The 10171-nt window shown below is 60.4% G+C and overlaps 1 protein-coding gene across 1 annotated transcript in view; it reads right to left on the bottom strand.

Annotated features, from left to right (window-relative positions):
• Nucleotides 1-10171, bottom strand: part of NCOR2 (nuclear receptor corepressor 2) — a 192075-nt gene that overhangs the window by 13273 nt on the left and 168631 nt on the right. Inside the window, 9 exon segments of the mRNA XM_019648881.1 lie at nucleotides 24-240; nucleotides 390-539; nucleotides 1215-1466; nucleotides 1908-2120; nucleotides 3228-3582; nucleotides 4816-5114; nucleotides 5765-5851; nucleotides 6175-6315; nucleotides 8932-9082. Coding sequence (XP_019504426.1) covers nucleotides 24-240; nucleotides 390-539; nucleotides 1215-1466; nucleotides 1908-2120; nucleotides 3228-3582; nucleotides 4816-5114; nucleotides 5765-5851; nucleotides 6175-6315; nucleotides 8932-9082 — 1865 coding nt within the window.

Below are 10171 nucleotides of genomic sequence, written 5' to 3'. Positions count from 1 at the left end.
GACAGGCCGCGAGTCAGAGGGGCGGGCCTGGCCCCGCCGGGACCCCCGGGGCTCGGGGCGGGGCTCGAGCCCGGGGCTCGGCTGCCCTACCGGGTCTCCAGATAGGCGCGTGCTCCACCGTGCTGGTGGACGTGAGCAGGGTCTTCTCGCGCTCGCGTTCACGCTCCCGGTCCCGGTCTCGCTCCCGCTCCCTCTCGGATGAGGACGCGGTGGTGGGTTTCGTCAGGTGAGTGGGGCCTCCTGGAAACCAAAAGGCCGGCAACTCAGTCCCGGGGTCCAGGATGGGCCTGGATTTGTCTTCTGGGGTGGAACAGAAGGGGCCCGGCATCTGCCTGAGGACATCCTCAGACGCCAGGGTCCTGACCCAGGAGCAGGGGTAAAGGTGTTACCTGGGGAGAGCGGGGAGCTGCTGAGCCGGCTGCTGAAGTGCTGGGGTGCGGTGGGGAGGTAGGCCAGGCGGTCCATGGCGGTGGCTGGGGTGCCTGGTGTCGGGGGCACCAGCACAGGCAGGTGTGGCACTTGGGACAGGTCAATGATGCCTGCGGGGGGAGGTGGGGTGGGGCTGTGGCCACGGGGGGAGGAGGGGCCAGGCCATGCTGGCTGGACCCCCATCCTACAGCCCTCACCAGAACAGCACGACGGGGCATCCCCTCCTTGGGTCCAAGTGCTGGCCCCACAGGACCCTTTTCTGAAGACCAGGTTCTCCGTCCCAGCTCCCTGTTGCTCCCAAGCCCAGAAGCGGTCGTGTCCTGCGGCTGGCACCTTGCAGAGCATGTTCTGCCCTTTTTGCTTTCAGCCTCAATTCAATCCCCACCTTTGAAACACCCGGTGTGACCATGTTTTCCAACTGAACCCTAGCGTTCCAGGACATTCCACAAGTGTTTCCAGAGGACTTTAATAGGCATATGCAAAGCAACCTTAGGCTGTTTGCAAATCAAGGGAACCAGCGATCCCAACAGCCTATATTTTGGTCTTTTGTTGTAAACTCCAAGGACTGCGTATGCACCAGGATGCACACGGCCATCAGATGCAAGCTTGTGCCCCGAGCACCCACAGCTCTCCACCACCAGCCCAGTCAGCGTGTGCTCACGCGTGCACGGGTCCTTTGCACGCCTAAGCGAGCCTGGGCGCTCAGGCTCAGGAATCAGGCCAATTCCGGATGGAAGAGGTCTGGTCTGCCCACCCACGCACCTGGAGCGCCTCACGACACCCACCTCGCGGGCCGGTGGCGTAGTTGAGCGCAAGTGAAGACTCGCGGGGTGAGAGGCCCCGCAGGATGTCGGCGCGCTGGGCCATGGCGGTGGCCGCGTTGTGATGCATCTGCTGCGAGGTGATGTAGTCGTTGATGATTGTCTGGCGGTTCTCCAGTGCCGCCGTGTCAGGGTAGCCGCGGATGAGGTAAGGCGGGTACAGGTGCGGATAGGTGGGGTTGGGGGCCAGGTGCCGGGGCAGGTAATAGGCAGCGGCTGCCAGGAGAGGGAGCCAGGTGAGGCTGGCCCCAATCTTGCCAGAGGATGTTGCCGCACCTGTCTGAACGCCCCCACTCCCGCACCCTGGCAGCTGCTCTCCAAACACCCCCACAAAACAGAATTAAGGCCGAAAAGTAGAAAGACACTTGCTTCCTAAAACCAGTGAGTGTCTCTTATTGAGAATGTTCTCACTGAGCCCTCTTGACACACATTTGCAGTGTTAAAAGCACTGACAAGTCCCTCAGGAAAAGAAAACCACTGGAAACTCTCTAACCCAGCATGTCCCCCATCAGGTTCCCAAGAGAAATTCTAACCCAGACTGTTCCCATGACCGTACTGTTGGGTCTCCCCACCCCCTGGCCTCAGTTTCCCCACACGGCAGAGCCTCGCTGGTGCCTGAGGTGGCCTTGGGCAGACTCCATGCTTTGGGACAATCACCTGCATCCAGGGGGATTCCGCGGGGGATGGAGGTGGGGTCGAAGGCCAGCGGGATGTGTCCACGGTACAGGTCCACGCCGCGGAGCAGGTGCTCGTAGGGTGAGATGGGGTGGGGGTGGTGCTCGGGCACGGTGCTGTGTGGGGACTTGGCAATCTCACGGGGCGTCGACGTCAGCTTCCGATCCTGGGACGCCTTGCTGGACGAGAGGCTGCCTGTGGGCGGGTAGAGTGGGGATGACATCAGACCTCTGTGCCCCAGTTGTCCCAGTCCCCACGCGAGGGCCGCCGAGGCTGGTGTTCGGGAAGCCATTGGAAGGAGGGGTCGCTGGGATCCCGGGACCAGGCCGCTTCATTCACACACTCCATTTGCCTCTTGGTTCATTTTTTTTTTTTGGATCACTTATTCATTTGCTTCTTTTTTTAACAGTTCTCAAAAAAATTCATCATTCTTCTTTTCATTTGTTCCCTTGCTTCATTCATTCATTCACTCAATCAACAACAACAACAAAAAAATATATATATATATATTTCCGGAGCCTGTACTACTTGCCAAGCACTGTTCTAAGAGCCTGGACTACGCCAGTGGACAGACAAAACGCAAAACCCCCGGCTTTCAGGGAGCTGACATTTAGTGCAGGAGGCAGATGATAAACTAGTCATCAAATTGGAACTTCAGAGTGACAAATGCTTTGAAGAACAATTGTAAATGTGGAAGAATGTGACCAGGATGGGAGGAAGGGGTGTTTGGTCATAAGAAGCCTCCCTGAGGATGTGACATTTGGACAGAGGCCTGAAAGATGGAAAGAAGCCAGATATGGAAGGTGGGGGGCATTTCAGGCAGAGGGAATAGCATGTGCAAAGGCCCCGGGGTGAAGAACGCACTGAGCGTGGTCAGGGAGCTGAGAGAAGGCGTGTTTGGCCAAGCCGGGGGCTGCCGGTGAGCAGGACACATCCCGCAGGGCCCCGAGGCCACGGCAGAAAAGGTTCATTTTCCTTGTGAGTGCACTGAGGAGTCACTACAAAGATTTGAGCAGGAGAGTGGCATAATGTGATGTAAATTTTTCAAAGAAGTATCTGGCTGCTGTTTGAGGAGCAAATTATCAGGACAGGAGGGTTGTCGGGAAGCCAGGAGGGAAGTCATGGTGGTGGTGGTGGGGGGAGGCAGAGCGAGAGAACGCTGAGGAGGCCTGGCAGATGGAATGGATGCGGTGACCCCTGGATGGCCCTGGATTCCAACCTAACTGAAGAGTGGATGGTGAGGTGGTTTCCTGAGACGGGAGCCCACGCCACGCCCACGCCCCCAGCCCAAGCCCCACATACCCTCCTGCAGGCGTGGGGTGGGCTCCCGTGTGGTCACGGGCGAGCCGCGTGTCAGGTGGCCGGTGAAGGGTGCCCCGTGGTCCTCATAGGTCAGGGGGCTCTGCCGCGGCTTGCCTAGCTCGGGCACGATGACCGGGGCCCCCCGGGTGATGGAGCCCCCGGAGCTGCTGACCGCCCCCGGCCGGCTCTTCAGGCTCTCCTCGTAGCAGGCGCGTTCCAGCGCCCGGGCGTCTGCCATCACGTCCAGCGGGTGCACGGCTGGGAACGTCCGGCCAGGGCTGCCAATGATGGAGCGCACGTCATGCTTCTTGGAGCCGGCGGAGGACGTGCCAGTGTCGTACTTGAGTGGGGTTCCCTGTGGGAGAAGGGGTGAGAGCTCAGCTATAAAACGGGAGCCACACCCCACGCCTGGAGGGTCGGGGGCCGGAGGGCTATGCTGTCCCTATGATGAGCACACCCCTCACTGCCCTGCCCGCCCTGGCTCTGGCCCCCACAGCCACCTGGGGGGGCCGCAGAAGGAGGCAGAGAGTCCAGAGGCCACCCCTTCCAGGAGCAAGTGGGGGACCCTCTGTTTGGCCCGTGGGGTTTGCTGGAAAGAGGCTCAGCTCCCCCACGCGGGCAACATCTTTACTCCCGTCAAGTCTGGAGCCCTCGGCACACCCACTGCAGCCTGGGAGCTTCAGATCTGGTTCCACGGCGCTGAGGCTTAAGGCTCCGAGGTCAGGGCTGAGGGTCATGTTTGCTCTCTGGCCAGGAAGGGCAGCTGAAGAAACAGGGCTCACGGCCCCAGCCCGGTCACCTGGGAGAGGACCCCGCCCTGTTTGGACAGGTTTGGGAAACCCAGATACAGTGGAGCCCTGTGTCTTCCTTTGCAAGTAACACAACTCCATGTTTATTCAGGAGCGCTTTAATTACTTCCATAAGGAGGGGAAACGCCCTGATTTTAGAAAGAATATTCTAGAATCAGGCTGGCCTCCCTCTTGGCTCCATGATGGACTCTTGCCGATGGCTCCACAAGTGCCCAGCGGCTGAGGGCCACACCGTCCCCGGCCCTCAGGGAGTGTCCCACCACTCCCGCCTCCCTCTCCCTTCTCGCCACAGCACGCCGCCTCTGACCACGTGACGGGACCGCGTCCCTCAGTGGTTCCCATGGACCTGCTCCTCACACCGCCGGCGCTGACCTTCCCCCACGAGGCTGGGGCCTCTCGGAGGGTGGGCTCGCTCCACCGGGGAAAGATGTTACAGACTTGGGGACATCTGGCTTAGAGATTCACAACGGCCATTTGCCTGCTCTGTGGCCCCAGACAAGACACTGAACCTCCCTGAACTTCAGTTTACTTGCCCATAAGATGAGGACTGTAAGAGAACTACCTCCGAGTGCTGACGTGAGGGCCAACCAACAGTCACGATGCCACGCGCTCAGGCAGCACCTGGCCCACTAAGGACCCAGTCCACGGCAGCCATTTACTAACACGCTTAGCTCGGGGGGTGCTGAACCTCTCTGGGCCTCAGCTTCCCCATCTGCAGAGGCCAGGGCGGTGCCCCTCCCCTCCCCAGACCTTGGCCCACCTGCCGGCCCGCGCTGTACCTGCGTGATGGAGCCCTCCTTGAGTGGCCGCGGGGCGAGGGGCAGCTCGGGCGTGCGACGCAGCTCCTCGCGTGGGATCTCGTGGATGGAGCGGCCGGCCTCCTTCACCGTCGCCACCAGGCCCTCATGGGCCGGTTTCAGCTTCAGGGGTCCCAGGGCCTCCAAGGGCCGGGCCTTGTAGGCCTCGGCCAGGTCCCGCGGGGGTGGCGGGGGCGGCGGCGGTGTACCCTCACGCTTCAGGAGCTTGGCCTCCCGGCGCAGGTAGTCTTCCTGGGCCTCCACGTAGGACCGTGGGATCCCTGCCGAAGAGGACGGGGTGCTGACCTCACACCTGCAACCCCCCTTGCCCATCCTAACTGGGGGGGCCCCTCCACACCGGTGGGCTCTGCAGCCTCGCCACCTGGGTTCAAAGTCTCACCACTGGCTGTGTGACCTTGAGCACGTGACTTGAACTCTTGGAGCCCCAGGGTCTTCATACAGAAAACGGGGACATTAACTGAAACCTCTCACCCAGTACTGAACATTCAATGAGATAATACAGATAAAAAACATAAATCGGGGCTCACAGTGGCTGGCTCGCCAGTGGCCAACTGGGAGGACCGGGCGAGTTATCTGAACCCATTATCCTCTTCCCAATTGCATCGTCTCCAAAACTGGCCGGTAAGATAAGATAAAAAGCACTTGGGTGAGTGCCAAGCACACAGCAGGTGCTCAATAAATGAAGTCTACAAAGTAGAGGGGACGGGTGGAGTTTTTCTTTTTTTTTCTATTTTCAAACAAGCAACGCCCTCGCTCCGCATTTCACCCGTGACATGCACACCTTTCCAAGGACCTGTCCTCCGATCCGAGTTCCCACGGCCCTCAGGCGTCTCTCCCTTCCCCTCCCCACCTTGACCACAACCCCAAGGACTTGTAGCTGCTACGAGGGCACCAGAGGGCGGGGTGGTACCTTGCGTGATGGAGCCGCGGATGTGATGCTGCTCTTTGAGATGGTGGGGGCTGTGTCGCTCAGGTGGGATGGCGCGGCCCATGAGACCTGGGAGGGAGAGGCCAGGAGCGTCATTACATGGGTCCCTGAGCCAGCCTTGGGCAGTGACAGGGCCCAGGGTGTACAGCCAGCCCTCCCAGCAGTGCCCGCGATTCTGGTGGTGGTGGCACAGGACCCAGCAAGCAAGTGTCCCATCCTCTGCGCCCTGCATTGCCCCCAGACAGAGCCTCAGGAAAACCCAGCCTCAGTTTTCCTAGCCGTAAAACAGGGCTGACCATCCTACCACCTCTCTCCAGGGGTCGCTGGGAGACAAATTCTCCCTTCGCTGCTATAACCCAGTAAGTGGGGAGCCCCTGGGGCAGGTCACCCACCTTCGATGCTGGCTGAGGCGATGGCCCTGCTGACGCGGCCCTCCATCATGTCGTAGGTGCGCTTGGGGGCGGCCGTCTCGTGGGGAGGCCCTGAGCTGCCCCTGCCATCCTCCTTGGAGCACTGGGACACAGACATGCCACCTGGAAACCAGGCGGAGCTCAGGGTGAGGGGCTGGCCACAGGGCAATCGCGTGCTCAGGGCCCGGCACCAGCACACGGCTGGGGCAGGCGGGCAGGACCGACAGTGGCTCACATACATGCACGCAGGCCGTGCCACAAGGCCCCACCCGTCACATGGCTGACAGCCGGCCCAGGTGGGCCCTCTCAAGGGGATCTGTGGACTATGGTCCCGCTCGGGGCCTGAGGACAGGGGCCCGCCAACCAGCCAGGCCCTCAGTCCTACCAGGGGATGTGCACCCACGGGAGAGGCAGGTAGGCCTCCTGAACCCCGACCCGTCAAGCTGTTCCATCAGTAAGTAGGTGTGTGCCTTTGACCACACACAGACATGTGAGTCTGTGCGCACACACACACACACACACACAGGTACCGACATGTGACATGAACAAGAGTACACACATGTGAGCAGAGCTACTGCGGTAGTGTGAACACATAGGGTATGCACGACCACGCGTGTCAGTGTGGGCCTCTGAGTGTGCATGTGCATGTGTGTGTGTGAGCACACGTGCCCGGCCACAGAACAAAGTGAGGCCATGGGCACAGACCTGTGTGCCTGTGTCCACGTGCACACATGTACATTACGACGGGTCCACGGAGGGGACAGCGTGTGTCTGGGGGAGAGTGGGAAGGGGGGGGGCGTGTCCACGGCAGAGGTGGCCTCGCCAAGCCAGGATGAGCCCAGAGGGCCCGGGGACAAGGCTGGGCTCCCTGCCCCGCACAGGCCAAGGGTCTGAACAGGCAGGAGGCAGCCCTGGGAGGGCAGAGGAGCTAGTAGGTTCCTGTTCTTGTCCCCTTCTGGGATCTCAGAGCATCAGCTACCCCCGAGCTTGGGAACCAGTGGACACGCTGTGTGGCGACTCTAGTTTTTGTTCAGAATTAATTGCGGATGTTTAACCACTGGGAGGTTTCAGATGGAAACAGAGTTGACGAGAAGTCTGGCTGGTGGGCTCACATTTGAACGGAGCGACAATCAGATCCTGGTGACCGGTGGCAGGAGCCCCTGGAGACACCACCTTCGCTCTCCAGATCGCCAGATCACCAGGCTTCCCCGCTCCCTCCTCCCTACAGCCGGCCTGCTGCCTGTCAACCGCCTTGTCAACCACTCGGCCCCAGGAAGCAGGAGAAATAAATGCCCCGATTTTAATCCATTTTGCACATGACAAACTTCACCACAGAGGCTCAGGAGCCGGTCTGCGGCCTGAGTGGACATTCCACCCAGGGCGCTCTGCCCACAGCGCCTGGACCGCCAGGCCCTCCCTCAGCCCTTCCCAGAGCTCCGTGCCATTGTCCTCCGAGGCACTCAGCCGGGTACTGAGGCTGGCGCTGAAGACGCTGCTGACGGCCTGAACCCAAGACTGTCTCTACCACTTGGCAGCACAGAGAGAGAGGCATGTGCCCAAGCCACATGGTGCCGCCTCCACTTCCCAAGACCAGAGTGTGTGTGTGGGGTAGGGGGCCAGGCCGAGGAGGGCCAGAGGAGAAGCAATTCAGGGCCCCTCAGCTGCCAGCCTCTGAGAGGGGCGCCCATTAGCAGCTTTTATCTTCACACCCCTGGGAGTGTGAAGATAAAAGGCTGCCAGGAAACTCAGGTCCCAGACTTTTACTTCCTTAACTCCTCGGTTGTGGGACCCAGAACCAGAAAGGGAGATGGGGGGAGGGGCACTGAAGCAGGGGACCTGGGGTGCAAGGCGGGGTGGAGAGTCACTCCGGTCATCACCCCTCTGTGGCCACCCACATGATGTCAATCAGAGAGCACAGTGTTTGCCGGAAGTGCGGGGCTGGAGGTCTGGGCTTCCGCTGTCGGGGCCTTCGTCCCCCCACCATGCATCTAGCGAGGCTGGCTACGAGTTGGTTTCCTAAATTCTAAAGAGCGGGACAGAGGTGCGAGGCAGCTAAGCCAACCCTGACCTGCTGCCCGCGGGCATACCCGTAGGGGTAGGGAGGTCCCCGCCTGTCTCCATGTGCTTCCTGGTGTCACCCAGCCCTGCCTCCTTGTGAAGCCACCTCAATGGGCCAACACCCTCCTCCCCTGATCCGGGGCCAGAAGGGTGGCCACACTGACGGAGGAGCCCTGGGCGTCGCTGTGCCCTAGCTTTCTCACCCCTAACGGAACAAACCCTTCCCCCAGCTCCAACCACTCGAGGCTGACGAGGGGCACACGCTCCCCTAGACTTGTTTTCCGAAGACATCTGGCTGCCCTTTCGCCCCAGTCACGCTTTTCTGGACCCTTTTCTCTTGACCAGCTCCAGAAACACCGAAGCCTGGGGCTGGGTGGACGAGCCCCACTGGACAGAGTAGGTTTCCATGACCCAGAACTAACAAGGTGCCCTCCTATCTGCGGCTCACGCAGGCATCCTGGGCTCTCTGGGGGGCCTTCAGGTGCTGCGCCCCAGCCCCCGGCATGTGGTCGGCTCCCAGGAAATGCCAAGTGACCGATCAATGACTAGCTCTCCTCCCGGGTCCCAAGAGTCCTCTGTGCCCTCAAGTCTTTCCTGGGCAGCAAAGGTCCTGTGAACGGGAGAGAGGGGAGCCCCAGGGCGCCCCGCCTGCTCCTTGCAGCTGTTCATGGCAGAACTCACCCTCGTAGGACAGCACATGGCCCTTCTTGCCCTCGTAGATGACGTGGCCCTTGGGCAGGCCGTCCTCCCGGCTGCGATCCAGGCGACTCGGACTGTCTTCACCAATGATCCTGGTGATGGTGCCCTTGTACAGGACGTCGGCCGGCGTGCCCTGGGGGTGTGGAGGAGGTGAGCGCCTGGGGGGATTTGGCCAGGGACCCCCTCACACTCGCCAGAGATGATGCGGGCGTGACCCCGCACGCATGAACCTGTGCCCTCCAAATCCACACACACACGCACAACTGTGGGGTAGCAACCTGCCCTGGGAGACTCCCAAGTACACGAGTGTGGGGGTCAGACTACGAATCTGGAGTCAGGCTGCTGGATGACAAAGCTTGATCAACAAAGTGCTGTGTGACCACTGTCAACTCACTCTGTCTGAGTCTCAGTCTGTACGCCTGCGCCTAAGATTCTCAAAGGCACCCAAGCACAGACAAGCTGTCCCCAAACCAAGGCGTCTTTCTTTTCTGTGATTCTGAGAGCCCATTCAAAGACATGGGGCCCTATTATGTGCCAAGCCCTGGACCAGTGAGCTCCAAGCCTCCCTGTGGGACCTCCTCTGCTGAGAAACGTGGGGTGCGGGCACCCCTGATCTGCGAGGGGAAAAGCACAACGCCCTGAATGCAGACAGGTCTCCCCAGCCGTCTCACAGCAAACTAGCTAGAATCTCCCTGCAGCACTTAAAAATATTTGTGCACAAACAAGTGTGGTATAAACGGGCATGAGCTTGGGTCCAGGGGCGAGGGGGCCAGCGCCATCCTCTCAGGAGGCTCTTTCCCAGGAAGCTGAGGGCAGCACAGCTGGGAGCGGAGTCCTCGGTGATGAGAACCGGGCTCACACTGGGGACATTGGTGGCTTACTAAATAGCACAAAAAAGGGTTCTCCTGGTGGAATTGAAGGCATTTGATGTTGTCACGCTACACTATCTTACAGCTGCTCCTCTCTGAGCCATGAGCAGAGGACAGAAACCCAGCAAGGCCGGCGGCCCCTTAACTTCCTACAGTACACGGACAATGTCCGCCTACGGCCTGGGGCCTCTTGGTGTTGGCCCGCGAACTTACTCCCAAGACGGGAAGAAGCCCTACAAGCCAGAGAGCTGGGCCCCCTCGGTGGGACACTCTGGCCCCTGCCTGCCAGCACCAGCTGGATGAATGAGTATCTGTGGGCACATCTGTGTGTGTGTGTGTGTGTGTGTGTGTGT

This window comes from Hipposideros armiger, unplaced genomic scaffold, assembly GCF_001890085.2.
Source record: "Hipposideros armiger isolate ML-2016 unplaced genomic scaffold, ASM189008v1 scaffold_128, whole genome shotgun sequence".
Taxonomy (NCBI): domain Eukaryota; kingdom Metazoa; phylum Chordata; class Mammalia; order Chiroptera; family Hipposideridae; genus Hipposideros; species Hipposideros armiger.
This window is presented reverse-complemented; position numbering and strand designations above follow the sequence as displayed.